A 21,696-nucleotide genomic window follows, 5' to 3' on the forward strand; every position below is an offset into this window, starting at 1 on the left:
AAATAAAAGAGGCGGAAGAAGCATTTTTATTATATAATCAAAATCTATTTTTCATTAATTTTCATTACCACTGAATAAAACATGAAAATAGATTTATCAAACGTCTCCCAATTATGACTTCGTTCTTTGATCTTCACTCTCAGTTTTTTTTGAAGAGATCATCATTCCCACTTAATCAAACTTAATTCTTGATATTTATTTTTTTTATCAAGAACTTATTAGATTCATATTAGATTCATCATTCCCATTAACATCATTACTCCCTATATCTTTCTCAATTTAACTCATTTTCTATTTTTAATTTGTTTCAATAATTTTATGCAATACTATTTAGGGATACGACTTGAATTAAACACCATTACTCTCCTATTTTTTTCTCTCTTGTTTCCTGAATTAAACACTGGATCCCCATGATGCAAAATTAGAAAGACACAGATGCACTTGGTATGTGGTATATATATATATATAAACGGAATTCTATTGAATTTTCTACAGAAATTTTGGTATTTAAAATTATTGTAAATTTTATTTTTAATGTAATTCTTATATTTTAAACTTTAATAGTTAAATATCTTGATAGATGTTTAGTGGATAATATTGTCGATATAGTAGCTTGATAGGGGCCCTTAGAAAATGAAATATAAACGCATATTTCACTTTTCAAAAATATCATTGATAGAGTGTTAATTTTTTTATTGTTTAAATAAGACAATACTTTGCTTATCTAACTCAATCATAGTTAGAGCTGTTCAAAAGTGACACGACCCGAAATCGAAAGTTAACCAACTCGAAAATATTACTAAAATTATCATCCACGTTAGAAAACTTTAGCTACACGTTAGAAAATTATCATCCAGCCACAACCATTCAACACGATTTTTTCAGTTAAACACGATCTATTAAACCCAACGTACCCTTTAATTAATTGTTTATTATTTAAAATTTTTTATTCACCCCACAAATTTATTAAAATAAGTACACTTACCCAAAAAGATTTACTAAAAATTTTCCACAATTTTATTGGAGCAACATCCACGTTAGAAAACTTTACTTGTAGAAGTCGAAAGGAGCATCATCCACATTTAGAAAACTTTTGGGATATGACTTAAATTAAAGATCTCTAATCAATATGACCTGACCTTAACTCATTTTCTATTTTAATTTGTTCCAATAATTTTATTCGATACTATTTTAATTTGTTTAATTTGTTCCTGAATTAAACAAGAGAGAGAGACAGAAAATATAAAAAATCAAACTAATGAAGTGTGAAGAAATTTTTTTGATTACAAGATAGACCGAGGGAATTTCATTATATAAAAGTTATTAATAAGTTATCCAACTTGAATTAATATGACAATTACATAAGGTATATATAATATATCCATAAATTAAGCGTAACAATAGTCCTATATATATTTACTTTGCTTAATTATTGCTAACATTATTCCAATCAAATATTTACATACGATTTATTTCTTAATAATATTTCTTCCCTTCGGTAAATTATAAAAGTAACCCCTCCAACCAGTTCAATTCAGTAAATATTTACATACGATTTATTTCTTAATATATATATATGCAAAATAAATTTTCTTCTACAAAATTATTTTCATTCATTATCACTTGAGGGATTCGAATTATATGTTAGTGCAAAATAACATTTATGTATCTTGCCAAAAAAATCTTTGGGGAGGATTCTTAGAGTACAAATATACTTTTTTATTCATTTAATTTTGCTACAATACGAAAATAAAAATAGAAGGTTTTTATGTATTGCGTAGCAAAATAAAAAAGGCGGAAGGAGCATTTTTATAATATGATCAAAATCTATTTTTCATTAATTTTCATTACCACTGAATAAAACTTGAAAATAGATTTATCAAACGTCTCTCAATTATGACTTTGTTCTTTGATCATCATTCTCAGTTTTTTTTAAGAGATCATCCTTCCCACTTAATCAAACTTAATTCTTGATATTTATTTTTTTTTATCAAGAACTTATTAGATTCATCTTAAATTCATATTATTTAATAAAAATAATTAAAGTTTGATAAAATTTAGTTTAAATTGTGAAAAATCAGCTTATGTCGTAACAATAAGTTGTTATAAGTTAAAATTTTGTTTTGAGTTAAAAAAAGTTTTAATTCAATCAAAATTAGTAATTTGAATAAGAAAAAGAATAGGAAATCAATAAGAATAAATTTCATTGATAAGGAAAAATCAGTATAATATAATACATTTTGATTAAAAACAATTAAGTTCAATTCAATCTAAATAATAAATTTTGATCAGAAACACCATATGACCTTAACATATAATTCAATTTACTTTTAAAATATATGAAATTATTTTCTATAATTGCATACAATAGAGACATATTTAAGGATACATTAAAGTAGTATCCTAAGTTGCTTCGGTGTCTTTCCCTTAGTTGGAACGACTTTTCTGGTACAATATCACCATGTATCTCATCATAAATAGTCTTACATTTTAACACATTATAAATAGTTTTTCATTTATCTCAATTCTAGTATTCTACCCATCAAAGTAAAAGAAACAAAAATAACAAAATGCGAATTCTTGTTTTCTTCTCATTTATTCACTGTTTGAATATTAGCTTCATCAATGGCGGAATATTATCAGAACAAGAAGCATTATTAGCTATTAAATCTGCGATTAAAGATGATCCTCATAAAAGTCTATCATCTTGGAAAAACACTACTCACCATTGCAATTGGTCGTTCGTCACTTGCTCTTCGTCTTCTCACTCTCCCACTGTCATTTCCCTAGACTTCTCCAACTTAAAACTCAATGGTACTCTCTCTCCTCAAATCGGTTTTCTTACAAACCTGCAAAACCTATCTCTCCTTTTTAACGATTTTTATGGGAATGTCCCGTCTTCTCTTCATCTCCTTACAAAAATCCAATATCTCAACCTACAATTTAACCAATTTAGTGGCCGACTCCCTTTATTTGTTAATATGTCGGAGCTTCGGTGCCTTTCCCTTGGTGGGAACCACTTTTCTGGTTCAATATCGCCAGAGTTTAGTAAACTTCAAAAGCTTCAAGTTTTGGATCTTTCTGGCAACATTCTTTCTGGATTACTTCCTCGTGAATTAGGATTCTTAAAGAGGTTGAAAACTTTAGATTTATCAAATAACTTTTTAGATGGTGAGATACCAAATTCTTTTTCTCTTCTTAATAATTTGAGTGATTTGGATTTATCACAGAATACATTAGATAGTGAGATACCAAATTCTTTTTCTCTTCTTACAAATTTGATTTATTTGAATTTATCATATAACTTTTTACATGGTAAGATACCAAATTCTTTTTCTCTTCTTACAAATTTGAGTTATTTGGCTTTATCAGTTAATCAATTACATTGTAAGATACCAAATTCTTTTTCTCTTCTTACAAATTTGATTCATTTGGATTTATCAAATAATCAATTACATGGTGAGATACCAAATTCTTTTTCTCTTCTTACAAATTTGATTCAATTGGATTTATCAGTTAATCAATTACCTGGTGAGATACCAAATTCTTTTTCTCTTCTTACAAATTTGATTCATTTGGATTTATCAGATAATCAATTACATGGTGAAATACCAAATTCTTTTTCTCTTCTTACAAATTTGATTCATTTGGATTTATCAAATAATCAATTACATGGTGAGATACCAAATTCTTTTTCTCTTCTTACAAATTTGATTCATTTGGATTTATCAAATAATCAATTACATGGTGAGATACCAAATTCTATTTCTCTTCTTACAAATTTGATTCATTTCGATTTATCAAATAATCAATTACATGGTGAGATACCAAATTCTTTTTCTCTTCTTACAAATTTGATTCATTTGGATTTAGCTTTTAATCAATTACATGGTGAGATACCAAATTCTTTTTCTCTTCTTACAAATTTGATTCATTTGGATTTATCAAATAATCCATTACCTGGTGAGATACCAAAATGTTTTTCTCTTCTTACAAATTTGATTCATTTGGGTTTATCAAATAATCAATTACATGGTGAGATACCAAATTATATTTCTCTTCTTACAAATTTGATTCATTTGGATTTATCAAATAATAAATTACATGGTGAGATACCAACTTCTTTTTCTCTTCTTATAAACTTGACGTACTTAAGTCTTTGTCAAAACAACTTACAAGGTTTCATACCAGAGTTTATTGGAGATTTATCTAAGTTAAAAGAACTTCGTATTTGGGGAAATAACTTTACAGGAAGTATTCCACATAAGTTAGGGACGAATGGGTTATTGACATACCTAGATGTTTCTTCAAATAATCTTAGTGGTCCAATCCCTGAGAGTTTAGGGAGTTGTAAGTTACTATATTTTCTAAATATGACAAATAATCAACTCACGGGTCAGTTACCTATCAACATTGGAAAGCTTACGCGTCTTAATTATTTGTTGGTTGCCAACAATAACTTGATTGGAAAAATTACACCACAGATTACAGGTACACTAATCTTTAGCAATGCCTATCTAAATTGCATCTTCCAAAATAGTTTTCCATTGCATACATTGAGACTTCCAATTGTTAAATTATTATTTTCTTTTTTTGAATTCGCTTGTCATTAATAAAAATATATTTCTTGTATTATTAAGGTTTTTCATATTTGCTTTTTTTTATAACATTGAGTAATATTACCAATAAAAATATATGAAATAAGTTCTATCGAATTATCTTTAATGTATTTCTTTGATTTTTGATTTTTAGAAATAATATATTGAGACGAATCAATCAACATCCCACATAAATATTCTAAAATTCGTAAATTTATTTGAGAACAACATATGAAAACGGAGGGAATAATAAATAGGGTGACAAATTAGAATATTTTTTTATCAATAAAATCCAAAATTTCAAATCTTAATCCAAATGTTTCCAATATTCATCCAAGTCAAATATTTTTTGTAACCATTTATAGAAAGCAATATTCATTGTAAACTAATTTCTAACTTTTTTAGGAAGTCATGTGGTCAAATTTTTTTTTTTCTTTTCAAAAAAGATTAAATTTCTTGGTAGAATATTCTTTTACTATGATGTATTTATACATTATTATATGAAGCTACAACTTTCTCTAAATTCTTTCATGTTTGTCATGTATTCCAGGATACAATGTCATGAATTTTAAAAACTCTTCTATCTGCAACTTGGTTGATCTTGAAATCATTGATTTATCTTATAATAAGTTTAATGGAGAAGTTCCTCATTGCTTGGGCAATACTAGTAATGAATTAATTGTATTGAATCTCCAATCAAATAATTTCAAGGGCACCATTCCATCCGCATTTTCTACTTGTGATTCATTGGAATATGTAGATTTCACTGACAATCAGTTAGAAGGAGCTATACCTAGGTCTTTATCTAAATGTAGAAACCTAAAAGTCCTAAATTTGAGGAACAACAAATTCAAAGATGTATTCCCTTATTGGTTAGGTAGCCTTCCGTCTCTAGAGGTTCTCAGCCTACCCTTTAATAAATTTCATGGTGATATAACTAACAATTTATCAAAGATTGCAACATTTCCTTTTTCAAATCTACAAATTCTCGACCTTTCAAACAATAATTTCTGTGGTAAGTTGCCATTCATGTACATCAAACAATTTCGTTCCATGATGGATATCAACATGTCTACTATAGGAAGTCCAAGGTACTTAGAAGATGAACTCGTTGGTTATGCATATGCGTACTCCATCAAGATGATAGTAAAGGGGGTGGAACTGGATTATAAGAAGATAATTACTTCTATGTCAACATTTGATATGTCTAATAATCACTTTGAAGGAGAGATTCCAAATTCTATAGGGATGTTGCGAGCACTTCGAAATCTTAATCTCTCGCATAACCTACTTACCGGAAACATCCCTCCATCCATCGGGAACTTATCATTGTTGGATGGTTTAGACCTATCATCAAATAGGCTTATCGGTGAAATCCCTCAAGAACTTGTTAGTTTAACATTTCTCGGGGTTTTTAATGTTTCATATAATCAACTGGAAGGGCCTATACCCCATGGTAACAATTTTGATACCTTCTCATTTGATTCATACGAGGGAAATCTTGAATTGTGTGGAGCACCATTACTTGAATGCAAAAAAAATATTGTTGTGCAATCTTTGAACAATGATAATGTGGAAAAAAAAACAGAATTATCAATGTGGGAAGTTGTAGTGATTGGATTTGGAAGTGGTACTATAGTTGGTTTGGCTTGGGGGTACTACATATTGTCAGTGGGGAAGCCTTTTTGTTTTTTTAAATTGTTGAACAAGATGGAATGGACTTTACTTGATTTTCATGACCAGCATTTCAGTAGAAGAAGTAGAACAAGAAGAACAAAGAACTAAAAGTGATCATCTATCTGAGAAACATTTCATTTGTAGAAAGAAGTAGAGTATAATGGAATGGGCCTTCTTGAGCTTTACTTGAATTTGTAGCATTTTCTTTTTTTTTCACTGTACTTTATTCATAATTATATTTTGTGATAATAGCATTTCTTTTCCATAAAAAAATATAAATGTGTGCCAAATGGGTGAATGTAATAATCTATCTAAGAAAGAAACATTTCATTTCATGAGATGTCTACAAAGCACAAAATGTCATTCCACTGCATTGTTAAGTTAGTTTATTTTGTTTTTCCGAGTTTGATCAATGAATTAATTTTCAGCTTTTACTATATTTACAATAACACAACCCCGACCGTGGGTGTAAGCGAGGAGTGTTGCCGCCTAGGGCCCAATCTTGAAAAGGGCCAATAACTTAAGTCACCATTAAATTTAATCGTCATTTTCAAGTTGGGAAAAGAAAAAATGTTAGATTATTATTTTCCTACTTTTCTCTCAGTCTCATTTAATCTTTCTTTTTTTCCAAGTAATTGTAGTCTTTACCCAGAAATGGTCACACAATGCAATGGATAAATAACAGACTTATTTTTTGTTCTTCAAATTTTGCCATTTTATTTCTCGTTTCACTATTCATCTACAAATTTTAACAATCCAAATTCAAGAAAAAGATTAAGCAACCAAAGAACCATAACGATATTGTTATTTGTGCCTTTATTTTCTTGTTGATTAAGAGAAAGAATTTCTCCATTCTTCTTTACTTGTACCATTTGTTTTTTTACACTTTTCAATATACGAATTCAATCGTTAATATCTCTATTTATGCTATCAAAAAATTATGGAAACTAGAAATTAATAAACGTTGAATCGAAACAATTCAAATAAGGTCTCATATGACTATATTATTTTAACTTATAAATGACTAATAATATAAAAGTGAGTTTGCTAAAATAGTGAAACGAAATTGTGTATGAAAATGCTCAAATCATTATTTCCTTCATTTGGGAACAAAATAGTTGTCTAGAAGATTAAGTTCATGATTTTATCTTTAGAGGTATGCTATAAATTTTATTATATTTTTTTACACGACAGCTATTTAGATTATAAGAGTAAACGTAGTAATAACACATATTAATTTCAAAACTAATGCTAATATTCTATTAGAAATAAAAGGTAGATGAAATTTGAACCCATAACTTTATGTTACATTGGCGTTGACGCCGAATATCATATAGAGTAACCAAATCAACAAAACTTTAATATATATATATATATATATATATATATATATATATATATATATATATATATATATGTATATATATATATACATATATATATATATATATATATATATATATATATATATATATATATATATATATATACATATATATATATATATACATATATATATATATATATATATATATATATATATATATATATATATATATATATATATATATATGTACATATATATATATATACATATATATATATATATATATATATATATATATATATAGATATATATATATATATATATATATATATATATATATATATATATATATATATATATATATATATATATATATATATATATATTCAATAACATATTCACGTGTCAAGAAACTAACTCGATCAAAGAAATAAATTAGGATTTTAGCTTAGATGTATGAATGTGTTGCCTACTAAGCCTGGTTTGATCGCCTTTTAAACAGGCAGATACGAATAATATTTATTAAAATTTTAAAATTATGACGTGTAAAATCCCAACATTAATATTATTGATGGAGTAGCAACATGAAAAATACTTGAGGATAAGCCCACGCATCCATTAGTTTTAATAGAAATATATTTTTATATTTTAAGGTTGTGGATGTTCTCATATAATATTTGACGTAGTTTAAATCATCTCGTCTTCTTTTGTCCTATATGAAACTTTGTATAAATTGGTTGTTTTATATTTCCTCCGTTCCATTATACTTGCTATATTTGACTTTTTACGCAATCCAATGTGTTATTTTGTTCATTTAATATGTTGACTTATGCACTTCTAAAAATTATAAAAAGTTAATATTATGAAAGTATACGATTCAAAGTTTCGAACAAGATCCTACTTGACTATATTTTTTACTTACATATTAGCCACAATATACAAAATAAGCTTGAACGATGAATAGTGCCCAAAACGAAATGTAGCAAGTATTTCGGAACGGAGGAAGTAATTCATAGCACACTAAACTAATAAGATACTCCCTCCGTTCCTTTTTGATCTTCCACATTACTATAACGGGTAGTTTCAAAAGTTCTTCCACTTTAGAATACTTTCTATTTTTAGAAAGTTTTTATCTCACTTTTACCCCTTAAAATCCCCCTTTTCTTTTAATGTACCCATTTTCTTTTATTTATAATTATTTTCTCTCTTATACTTCCAATATAATCATTACTTCATACTACTATTTAATTAAAATAATACCCACTACAACCTCATACTTCCAATACAATCATTACTTCCCACTATTATATAGTTAAAATAATACCCACTACCACCAAAGATTCTCTTTTTCTTAATGTTTGTAAAATACCCAAATAGGAAGAACAAATAGGAACAGAGGGAGTAACATGTATTATTTGTTATATCCGTTGGAAGTGACTTTGGGTCATGTTAGTTATGTTTATTTATAACTAACAACGTTTGCTCGAAAAAAGTTAATTTACATTCTGTAAATTAAGTGACTTTTACAGATCGATAATTTTAATTAAATAAATTTTAATTTAGCCAATCATGTCATTTTGTTTTGGTCGAAGTGCACTTGAAATTAATTTTTTTTTTACGTATCTTTACATAAAACTTAAAATATAAGAAATTAATTTTTTTTTATAAAGCATTCGTTAGACAGAGGTAAATTGTGGGTCGTATTTTTAAATTAATATATGTATACTTTTAATTATCTATTTTTTTGTGTTTTTTATAGTGTATTATAAAGTATTCTACGCCCTACGAAATTAATCTCAAGTATATATTTTGTGCAAATCAAGAAACGGGAGGAATAATGATAAAAAAAAATACTCACTTCATTCCACTTATTTAACATTATTTGCTGTCTCACTCATTTTAAATCATTTCTGTTTTTGGACATTGGTCCATCACTATTTTTTATCTCATCCATACATGTTAAGTCTCATTTTTCATAATTCTTTCACACAATTTATTTTTTCTTTAATTAATATAAAATATCCATATTTTTTTAAAATAATCAATTTCTCTTTGCCACTAATTTAAAGGGACGGAATAGTATACTTTCAAGGGAAGTGAAAAAAATATGACTATTATTAATTTGTTATAATTATACTGATTATAAAATTTTAACGTGTAAATTTCAACTTGATAAAGATTATATATAATTATATCATTGTTTAAAAATCATTATACTCCTATATAATAATAATAATAATAATAATAATAATAATAATAATAATAATAATAATGATAATAATAATAATAATAATAATAATAATAATAATAATAATAATTACCAAAATAACTTAATCCTCTTTTCTGGATCCAAAAATTTAGGATCTAGATCCGTCAACACAGATCCGGATCCAGGATCCATTGCGATCTCTACTCTCACCCATTTCATGCTTCACATCTCATTCCTGAAATACTCCTCACTGCTTCTACTTCCTTTCTTACTTCATTTCATCCTTGTCTCTCGATCTATTCTTTAACATTCATAAAGTTAGTTCATGTTTTTCATTGTTTGATGTTTGAGTTCGTTTATTCAAAAATTTGAGGGTTCTAATTTGGATTTTTAGTTGCTTGAATTTTGTTTTTCATTCTTGAACATTCATAAGTTTACTTCATTTTTTTCATTGATTGATCTTTGAGTTGCTGACTGGGGCTACTCCGCGGCGTGCTACGAGTCGCGGCTCGATTTGTTCGCTTGTCTCTTAGATTCAAGACATCTTACATGACTATTTTGAAAAGGTCATAACTTTTTCTTTACAACTCGGAATTCGACATGTGAACAGTCGATTCGAAGCTTACGAGCCCAATTTTCATAATCCATCAGAAGGCCTGTCAGATTGGGGATATATTTGTCTCCATGGGGATTCGAGTGTCTACCTCATTCGTATTTCTTCGTGAATTCGCTTTTAATGGACAATTATTGTTTCCGCATAAAGAAAGATGTTTCAAGTCGTTGGGGCTTCCTTTTCACATCATCCTTCATGCGTGGGGCTAAATGTCATGGTAACATTTATTTAAGTTATTTATTTATATACACTATTAATGTCATATTACCTTAATACCCTTTGACCTTTTGGGTTGACCTTGACTTTCGGTCAAGGGGCTTTTTTGGGCTTCTCAATCTCCTTGCTTGGCCCATGAGTTAATAACTTCCTTAAAGCCCTAACTTCCTTTATGAAACTGATCACTTCTCCTCTCCCATCATGATCCCCCTTCTTTAGTACTAATAACCGCTGACCAACCTCCACTCAAGGAGTAACTTCCTCTCATCACTAAGTAACTTCCTTTTAATCACCATAAATAAAGACAATCAGCAGTAAGGGAGGGATCATCTAATAGAAAAGCCTTTGCCTAATTCTAACAACTCTCTTTGCTAACCTTCTAAAAATACCAGCAATTTCCATCCCTATATCCACCTTCCTGCATTCTCCATTTGCTTAATAATCTCATATCTCCATCTCATCATCTATTCATTATTCATCGATTCACGTTTTAACTTGAGCGTCGGAGGGGTTTTCCGGGAGATCACCCCCGGATAAGGCTAACGTGTTGTGTTGCAGGAATCCAGGTCTCCCTCTACTCCGCGAATTGCTGCTCCTGACAACGCTTCCACTTCCGGTAATCCAAGTGTCTCGCACTTCCTCGTTTCATTACCGAAACATCTTATATGTTATACAACTTGTTTATCAATTGCTTGAGTGCGTCATTTCTAATGCATATTGTCTAGTTTGGCGTACGATCTTGTTTTTTAATGAAGAATTATTGTCTAACGGGATGTTTGAATCAAGATCTTTGAAGAGTATTTGCTTGAGATCACTTAATTTCGTATTTTTGCATGAAACTTGAAATATGTAAAACATTATTATGAATCTCAAAAGTATAACTTAGCGACCCTACAACTAGCATGTAAAAAAGTATATCAATCATCAACTGTTATAAGCATATGAAATTGTTTAAAATAACAATGTTCTTCAAAATATAAAAACTAAGTAATTTTTTTTAAAATAATAAGTTTTTTACTATTAATATTATTTGTTCAAAGTACTATTAATATAATTAATAAAATTGTAAGTTGACCAAATGATTGAGGGTTTTTCTAAACCTATGACTCATTTATTTTGAATTCATTTTGAGTGATTTTAGGTCGGGTCAAAATATATACGTTTTTTTTAGGGTTTTTCAAAATATCTCAGTTTTGAAAAAACACTCTTACTTTAATTTCTTTTTTCCATGCCTTAGTGGAAGCAAGTATTACTTTCCCGTGTAAAATGATCTTGGGTTTATTTTTCACTTTGTTCTTTTCTTCGCATATATTACTCTGTAATAAAAAAAAATACTACTATTACTTTTATTACTCGCGAGACAATTTTTATGTTATTTATATATAAGCTTCCTACACAGAAAAAAAAAAAAAAAAAAACTAAGTTAACTCAATAGGTTAATTATTGGCTACTAACAGTTTAAGTAAACTATATTAATATTATTATTAGTGAGTGAAACTTCATTATTTATTAATGTATATTAAAGATGAATATTTTATATTTATGTAGTGCATAGATGAAACAAGGTATCTCTCCTCGACATCAAACAATAAAAAAAAAAAAAGAAACAACATAACGAAAAGTTAAGTCATTTGGAAACTTATTTTTTACCCTGCGTGGCTACACTCATGGCTTAAAATGAATTTTAAATCAAACTGTTATATCAGATAACGCTTTAACAATAATAATAATCATAATAATAATAATAATAATACAATAACTAAAAATTAAGTTTGATTTTCTTTTTTTTTTTTAATTTTTGTTAATAATCAAACCGTCATCTAAGATGGTTATTTAGTATTTTAATATATTTTTTTTAAGTGTCATACCAAACTGTCATCTGAGACGGTAGTTTAATTATCAACAACAAATTAAAGAAAAAAAATCAAACCACACTGTTACATGATATAATATATTGGTATTTATACCAAATTACTATCTTAAATAGCGATTTAATTTGTTCACTTAAAAAAATCCGTACAATAGAAAATCACAAAAACTTGGATGAGACGGTCTCACAATCCTTATTGTTAGACCGTCAATTTGGGCTGACCCAATTCGCCCGTGTAACAATATTATGCTTTTTCCTTGTTTTTTTCCATTTTCTGGACATTTATCAATTTTGACCTTGAAGGTATCAATTTCAACATAAAGTAAAACTTAAAAAGATCAATTAAAATAAATTTTAGTTTGGATCTATAAGTGATCAATTTCGACGTTAACTGATCAATTTTTACTTAAATATGGTTTTGTTTTTACAATTTTAGAACGAAGTTTAGTAAAATGGCATTATTCTATCATTCTATGGATGAATTTCAAACAACAAATAAATAGTCAATAAAACTATCAATAATAATGTTAAAATATTACACAATACAAATACTCTTATTCAATGCATACATGATGGTTTTATGGAACATAAGAGTACTTGTACTCTTAAATCATCGATCAATAATACTTGTACTTGTACTTGTAAGTATAATGTTTGCTTACGCTGGATGTGAAGATGAAAGAAGTTTCGATTTCGAATTATGTTTGTCAATTAATTCAATAAATGCTCTTGGAAATAACCAAGAGTACAAGACTTCTTTCTTATAAAAAAATTTCAATTTTAATTTAAGAATGATCAATTCAAACTTTAAAGTGATAAATTACGATCAACTATACCTTATAAAAAAATTCATTTTTAACCTTAAATGTATCAATTATAATTTTATATAGATTAAGTATTGAGCGTATATTGAAAAAAATTATAATTGAACTGATTAGGTTATTTATCACATATTGAAATTGTCTCGTGGAAAACCAGCCGATAGAAAATAACTTTCTCATGGACGTGTGAGAAGAACTGATTAGGTTATTTATCAACTATACCTTATAAAAAACGCAATATTAATTATTAAATGACAAAGTTTTCGGAAAGTTTAATCCGCGCAAACGGCAACTGTCCTGTTTAAAATAACGGCTACATAACCTTTAATAGCCGGTAACCTCGAAAAATTCCGTCTCAACGGTCATCTTTCTCTTTTGTCGCCAGAATCCCAATTTTTGTCACTATTTCATAAATCTCTCTTGCTTGACTATAAAACCGCTCATTAATCATCTTCAATCCCAAAGAAATTCACCAAAAAACTTAAAATCCATCAATTTTCCCACAATAATTCTTCAAAAGACAAACATTCTCTCAAGACAATTGTTATTTTATCAGTTTCAAAAGTACAAAATGCATAGATTAATTGTAATTCCATTTTTTGTTGGTTTGATTTTATTATTCCATTCAATTGTACCAACAAATTGTCAATCTCCTACTCATTCTCCTGCACCATCTCCGATTTCTCATCCTAAAAAATCTCATTCTCCCTCGATTTCTCTGGCGCATTCTCCGTCGATTTCTCGGTCGCATTCTCCATCGATTTCTCCAGCGCATTCTCTGATGAATTCATCACCGACGGCGACTCCTCCCTGACTTGGCCCATTTATATTTTGCCTTGACCCGGCCCATTGAACACCTATACTTGTCACATATTAAAGAAAAAGAAGAGAGCACAACTACTTCATAAACTTGAGGAGTAATTTATATTACTACCCATTGTTATTAAAATCAGGATTCTAATTTACGATTCCACAATTTTATGATCTAAAAACAAGCAAGCAGTATGGATCGTAAGTAGATACGTAAGGTTGGTAGAATCTAACGATTTTTAATTGGATTAAAATTTTTAAATATTATATAATTAAATTTTTAAAATATTATAATCATTATATAATCATAATTTTTAAAAAAATTATTGATTTGGAGTTTTAAACAAATTTATTTCATATTTTAGCCTTCTACATCGCGTTGCGCCTAAATTCAAGGAGGTGTTAAAGTGTTAGCCTCATAGCGCCATATGCCTAGGCGCGCCTCAAGTGCACTTTTCAAAACACAGTTTTATTTTCTTATTATTTGCGATCATCAGGCTTTCTTTAAGCTACTCATATTAATTATACTCTAAGCAATGAGATTAAGTTAAGGCAGTCATGCTAAAACCAATGACTCTTGTTATGTCAAAGTTCTTTACATGATTTGAATTTCTTGCCTTATCAGCTGATCACGATAGACTGCATGACCATACCAATTACCAACACATGAATGACTACTACTATATACTCCCTCTGTTTTTAAATGATTTTTCCATTTATTTTTTTCGTAGATCTTAATGCAAATTTTTAAATTAAATAATTTTACTTGTGAGTTATTGAAAATTTTATATAAAAAGTTAAATTATATTTAAAAAGAACATATAAAAACAAGGAGAGTAATTGGAAAAAATACCCTAAAAATCTACTTTCCTGATTTTCCCAATTGTATTCCCAACTATTATGAATAATCCAATCTGCAAAGGGTATTTCATGAGATTGCACCCAAATTACCCGAAACTTACGTCATTTCGGCAAATAAAAATTAAAATATATATGAAAACAAAATACGAAAAAAGTAAAATATATTTAAGTATCTAACATAAATAATCTTAGACCCGATGAAGTTTGAGACCATTGTTTTATGTCAAAGCCTCAATTTACGTTGTAATTTTAACTGATTGTATTTATATTTTATTTTTCTTTGGATTTTGTAGTAATTAATCTACTATAATATGTGAGAATAATGCTAGTTATACTCTAAACAAACACACCTCAAAATTTAGATTATTCATTGTTAATTAGAAATCAGATAAATATTAGATTTTTTCTCATAATATTATGATGAACCTTGTCAATTATGTGCAAGAAAGTTTTGGCGGTGATTTGTGAAGTTAACAAATCATTCTTATTTGGTACGATTTGATAGAGTGAGAGTTTTGTGATTTTAATTTACTTTTTTTATTTTATTATTATAATTTTAGTCTCTTTATCTTCCTCGAGCCGGGGGACTCCTTTTGCCGCGCTCTCCTTTTTGGGTATGAGTTGCCGCCGTCTTTCCCTCTCTAGACCCTAGCCTTAGTTTTTTATGAGCGAGATATACTGGGTAGGATGATGATAATGATGAATTTTAGTCATTTTGTGATGATTTACAAATTACGGTTATTAATTAGGTTTTATTTATTATGTGCAACCAATTACCTTTTATTTGATTTTAATGGCTAAAGTTATGGTGATGAGGCTTTAACATTGTCTCCTGTGAGTAGGCTGGAGATGCTCACTCTTCAAATTATATGACTTTTATTGAATAGAAATTTTGATTTAATGAAATTTTAATGTAACCAATCATAATATAGATTGCATTTTTTTCTGCATTTATATATTTTTTCTCTCCAATTATTTTGGTCTTAGGAATTAAAGTAGTCGCGTACCTTTAAACCTTGTTAGTGATTTTGTTTTTCTCCAATTTAAGTTATATCCTTGTTACGAGAGGTATATAAGAGTATTTATGATGACCAAATGTATATTAGACTCGTAGAAATGAAGCATGGCGAAGCAAAAAAAAAATTGATTAAAATAAAAAATGCACTAATGTCAAAAATTATTCAAATTTCTAATAGTATATATAGATGATTTAGTGACATTTAATAGACCCTTTAAAAACATAATAAAAAATCACATTAAACCTTTTTGCGACATAGTATCTAGTGACGTTTCTCATAGATGCCACTATAGACTATAGTAATAATTACATTTACCACTAAAAACTAAATAAATTATCGCTAAATCACTTTATTGTGGAACTTAAAATAAAACCAAATAATTGTAACACTAAAATATAAATTAGTGGTATTTTTTTAATACCATTAAATCTAATATCGCAAAATATTAGTTTATTGCTTCAGAAACAAAGGTTTCATATTATGGATCCCTTTGATTTAATATTTTAATCAGTTTTAGATTGAAATATTGTTATTTAAACACTAATTTGGAGTTTGGGGAATGAAGGTTTAGAAATGTTAATCTAGATTTATAGGGATTAAGTTTCAAAAATGAAAATTGTAATATTGTAAAACTACAACTATAAAAACAAATTTAGGCCTACTTTGTAATTTTAGGCCTACTGACAAATTTTCAGTTAAATATAATTCATTATCCAGCTAACCCTCAATTTATTTTTTAATATTTATAATATTTATTCACTCTATAAAAATTATCAAAATAAGTACACTTTACCAAAATATTTAAAGCTTTGATTTACAAGTCTACTAAAACCTAAGTCAACCATATTACTAAAATTTTAAACAACTTTAATGGATCATCATCCACGTTAGATTTTTTCAGTTAAACACGATCTATTAAACCCAACGTACCCTTTAATTAATTATTTTTTATTTAAAATTTTTTATTCACCCCACAAATTTATTAAAATTACCCAAAAGATTTTAAGCTTCATATTACAAGTCCACTAAAATTACCCAACTCAGCTTTTTACTAAAAATTTTCCACAATTTTATTGGAGAAACATCCACGTTAGAAAGCTTCATATTGCAATTTAATTGTTGGAAGATTTGTCAATTGTGCCACTGATTGGTTTTTGTTTTAAAATATTGGTTTTTTACTTGAAAGTTGACTCTTTACGTCAAAAAAATTCACAATTTAGATTATTCGATTTATAAACGGAATTTTATTGAATTTTCTACAGAAATTTTGGTATTTCAAATTATAGTAAATTTTATTTTTTATGTAATTTCTTATATTTTAAACTCTAATAGTTAAATATCTTGATAGATGTTTAGTGGATAATATAATTAGTTAAGTAATTGATTATATTGTCGATATAGTAGCTTGATATAAGTATTAAGCTTTCGTATTAGTTTAAGTAATTGGTTAATATCGGAGTGTTTTAAACTCTAAAACTTCATCTGCATTTTCGAACAAAATATTTGAATCTTTTTATTTATTTCGAACAAACTTATCAACTAATTGCAATTACTTACACAGTTTATGTCTTTGCTCTTTGCATTGGTTGTTTCTCAGACGAAGGATGATCCCACATTGGGTAACACGGCCGTCTTGGATATTTTAGGGGCCCTTAGTGAAAAATGAAATATAAACGCATGTTTCACTTTTCAAAAATAACATTGATAGAGTGTTAATTTTTTTATTGTTTAAATAAGACAATACATTGCGTATCTAACTCAATCATAGTTAGAGCCGTTCAAAAGTGACACGACCCGAAACTGAAAGTTAATCGACCCGAAAATATGTTTCTTTCTTAGGTTTATCGAACCGACATTATCCGAACCGATTTACGGCTGAAAATCGTAAAATCGAACCCGAACTGCGATCGATTTTTATAACCGACATATAACCGTCATACCCGACCCGAATCATGCTCAAAACCGAACTTGATCAGGCTAAAACCGACTTAACCCGAACGAATTTTTAATCGAAATGCTGTAAACTTGAACCAATTTTTAACATAGTGGTATGATCGACTCATATTCAATCATCTTATTAGTTAATCTAATAAATTAACAGAAATTTTAATAAATTAAATTTTATACACACATGGTTTCCTATATTTAGAGCTAATAATCAATGGTCAAAGTTTATTTAACTATTATTAATCAAATTAGATGAAAAATGAAAAAACATTAATTTTAATTTACAGTCAACAAGTAAAAATAACAAAGTAATAATCACTAACTAATTTGCATTTTAACTATTTTGCCTTAACTAAGGGGAATCTTATGATCAATTAAAAAATGTCTAACAACTTAATCTGATATTGACTCGATCTATAGTAATTAATAGTAGTAATTTGTAGCCGAATTCTACTGGAAAATAATACTCGAACCCGATCTGTACCCGGTAAAATCGAACCAATTATTAACAGATGACAGCCCGAGATCGATTGAGTACTCGACACGAACTTCAACCGATGCTAACCCGAGAGCTCAGATAACTGATCTTCAACCAAACCGTGACAAACCGACCTGACCCGAGTGTGACCCGCTGTAACACGCATCCGAAAAATAACCGATCCGAAATACAACTGAACCGAATGACACCTGTCCGAAACCGACCCTATCACCCGAATGAACATCTCTATTTATAGTATTTACTAAAAGACTTGGAAAATAACACATGTCATAGTTCAAGATAAACTGCCAAATGTAATAATATTTGTCAAATGTAATAATATTAGTGGACTTAATTTGCTTACATGTAATTCACTTAATTCCTTAAAATAACTTAATTCTTAAAGTAGAATATTTGCCTAAATTATAGAGAATCATTAATTAATTAATTTATAAGATGGTTTTTCCAATTATATTATTATTATTATTATTAGTTAATAAATAAATTATTATTTATTTAATTTTTTAATTAAGATAAAAAAATTTATCTATATTATAACTTAAGTCCTCTCTCTAAAAATAACTTAATTACTTTTTTTGTTGTTAAAATAACTTAATTACTAAAATAGATGATTTGCATAAATTATAGAAAATTATTAATTAATTAATTTATGAGATGGAGTATTGTTTATATAAATAAATAATTGGTAAGAATTTTTAGTAAGGCTATAATTGATTGCATGAAAATTTATTTTCCTCAATAAATTTAAACTAAATAAGATAAGTATTAAAACATTTTATTACATTAATTCTTTGTACCAAAATTAATATAAAATTTTAAGAAAACAATTATTTCAAAAAAAATTTTATACGTAAGAAAAAAAACTATTTTCAAAAATATATTTATTTAAATTATTATGTTATTTGAATTAGTTCAAAATTAAATAATAATCATACATTATACTAAAAAACTTGGAAAATTCTAAATGTCACAACTAAAGAGAGTTTGCGAAATGTAACTCATTTATTGGCTAAATAAAAATGACATGGCATTTGATTTTGGCCAATATCTCTACCATTAAAATATCTTTAATTAGCATTTATTTATAGATAAATTGAGTATATTAGAGACTATAAGATAGGAAAATTTGTTTCGAAAAAGCCAGCCTTTTGGCCATCTGCAAATAAAGGGCCAATGTTTTATTTATTCTTTAAAAATCCAACCTTTTGCTCATTTTTGTAAAGAAAGAGTTTCCAGGTAATGCTTACCTACTATAATAGGTTAACCCTAGTAATTTAAAAAAGTAAAAGAAATTAATATCTTAACCTAATAAACTCTTCACTTTTCCTGAAAAACTTCATTCGATGTCTATCTCTGGTTTTTTTTTTCTCTCTTTCTCTCTCTTTGTCTCCACTCTTTCAGTTCATTGAAGCTGCAAATGAGTAGGTGTGGTTCTTCTTCTTGTGGATGCAGTGCAAACTCAGTTAATGTTAAGATGTTATCACAAATTGAAGGCGAAATTGGGAACTGTTCGTAAAGGACCAAACATAAGAGATAATTTATATTCTTGCCCAAATTGGCCATTAAGATGATAAATTTTCCGTCTTTAATCCTTTGCCATTAATATTCTGTGAGAATTCAAATTCGTGGAAGGAGGGAACTTGGGTTTATAAATTTTTCACTTTCACTTTCATTTTCACCTTTATTTTTTCACTTACACCTTCAATCTTCAATCTCTTGCACTTATTCTTCAACTTTCAATCTTCTTCAACCTTCAATCTTCAACCATCAACCTTCAACCTTCAACATTTATTCAACCGACATTATCTATTTTCGGTTAGTTTTCTAACATTTTTTTAGTTTTTTTTTTGATAGTTCATATTTTGTTGTTATTTGATGATAGTGTATATGTAGATTTGTTTTTCAATTTGTATGTTGTTGGTGGTAAATTTCAGTTTGTGCATCATCCATTTTTTTGTTCATTTTTGATAATTTTTAATTTGTACGTTGCTGTACATGTTGGTAATTTTTAATGTTGATAGATTTTGTTAATTTTTCTAGTTTATATGTTGATTTTTGTAAATTTTTTTGTTTATATGATAGTTTTTGTTAATTTTTTTTATTTATATATAGATATTTCTGTTATTTCACATTGTTGTATGGTGTTGTTGGTAGATTTTTTTGTTAATTCTTGATAGTTATTTATCTTTCTTTTTTGATTTTTTTTATTTCATATTTTTTTGATTTATCTGTCCAAATGTTTAATTTTAGATTTTTTTTTTAATTTTTGAATTTTTTCTGTGTTTTTTTGTTGGTAATTAGCTATTAGTTTTTTTAATTATTCGTTAAATAATGAATTTTTTGTTAATATCAATTTTTAATTGCATGGTGGAAGTCACGGTGTATCTCGTAGTTCCCAAGGATCTCGTAACACACGTGCTCCAGGCTGCTCGTGCAGGTCTCGTATGCGGCGGGGTGGTGGAAGTGGTAGTGGTAATTAGTAGATGATTTAGGATGATGTATATTTTATTCAAAAATAATTTAAATGTAAATTTAGTTTTTTAAACCTTTTGTATTATATTTGTTATTATTTTCTATATTAATATAATTAGTTTATTGTTTATATAATTTTTTTTGTCGTATATATTTTTTTTTGTTATTTTAGTTTTATGTAATTTTATATATTTATTGTTATTTTAATTAAAATAAAACCTAAATTATAAATTATAAACTCTTAATCTTTACGCCCAACAAATCCATTTGAGTTGTCCCATTTAGTTTTGGCACACTATCCAATGCACTAATTCAATTCTAAATATCTTTAATTGTGCATAATTAAAAATTATAAAAATTTGATATTAATAAAATTTGTATTGAGAAGAATCAAACAAGATTCCACATGACTATATTTTGACGTCTAGATTAAGAATAAAATACAAATTAAGAGTGATCGATGAATAATGTCAAAAAACTAAATGGGACAACTCAAATGAATCGGAGGGAGTATTAATTAATATTAAAATACTAATAATAATAAAATAATATTTATAATAATACAATAATAATAATACAATAATAATATTGAAATATAATAGGAAGTTCAAGATATAAAATGGTGACGACATTAGGTTTCTGACGCAAACAATTGAGACAGGATCACTACTTGAAATACTGATGGCGATGACAAAAATGGCTATGGGTTCTTCCTGTCTCCATCCTGTCGCCATATGGGTGATCGCGACAGGATGGA

At 27.6% G+C, this 21,696-nt stretch overlaps 2 protein-coding genes across 2 annotated transcripts; both read left to right on the plus strand.

Annotated features, from left to right (window-relative positions):
- Positions 1–2,417: 2,417 nt before the first annotated feature.
- Positions 2,418–4,560, plus strand: LOC130807677 (leucine-rich repeat receptor-like serine/threonine-protein kinase BAM2). Its single transcript, XM_057672978.1, has 3 exons — positions 2,418–3,387; positions 4,180–4,491; positions 4,541–4,560. The coding sequence occupies exons 1-3, from the start codon at positions 2,571–2,573 to the stop codon at positions 4,558–4,560; spliced, it is 1,149 nt and encodes a 382-aa protein (XP_057528961.1). The 5' UTR covers positions 2,418–2,570.
- A 458-nt stretch (positions 4,561–5,018) lies between these two features.
- Positions 5,019–6,673, plus strand: LOC130808013 (receptor-like protein 33). The gene has a single exon (XM_057673446.1). It carries the CDS (start codon positions 5,160–5,162, stop codon positions 6,381–6,383), a length of 1,224 nt encoding a protein of 407 aa, XP_057529429.1. The 5' UTR covers positions 5,019–5,159; the 3' UTR covers positions 6,384–6,673.
- Positions 6,674–21,696: the final 15,023 nt, after the last annotated feature.

Source organism: Amaranthus tricolor, chromosome 3 (genome assembly GCF_026212465.1).
Source record: "Amaranthus tricolor cultivar Red isolate AtriRed21 chromosome 3, ASM2621246v1, whole genome shotgun sequence".
In the NCBI taxonomy this organism is placed as follows: domain Eukaryota; kingdom Viridiplantae; phylum Streptophyta; class Magnoliopsida; order Caryophyllales; family Amaranthaceae; genus Amaranthus; species Amaranthus tricolor.

Coding starts and splice junctions, on each gene's coding strand:
- LOC130808013 (XM_057673446.1), top strand. CDS start 5,160: ATGAATTTTAAAAACTCTTCTATCTGCAACTTGGTTGATCTTGAAATC.
- LOC130807677 (XM_057672978.1), top strand. CDS start 2,571: ATGCGAATTCTTGTTTTCTTCTCATTTATTCACTGTTTGAATATTAGC. Junction 3,388..4,179: donor ATCAGTTAATCAATTACATT/GTAAGATACCAA, acceptor ACAACTTACAAG/GTTTCATACCAGAGTTTATT. Junction 4,492..4,540: donor AATTACACCACAGATTACAG/GTACACTAATCT, acceptor CTTCCAAAATAG/TTTTCCATTGCATACATTGA.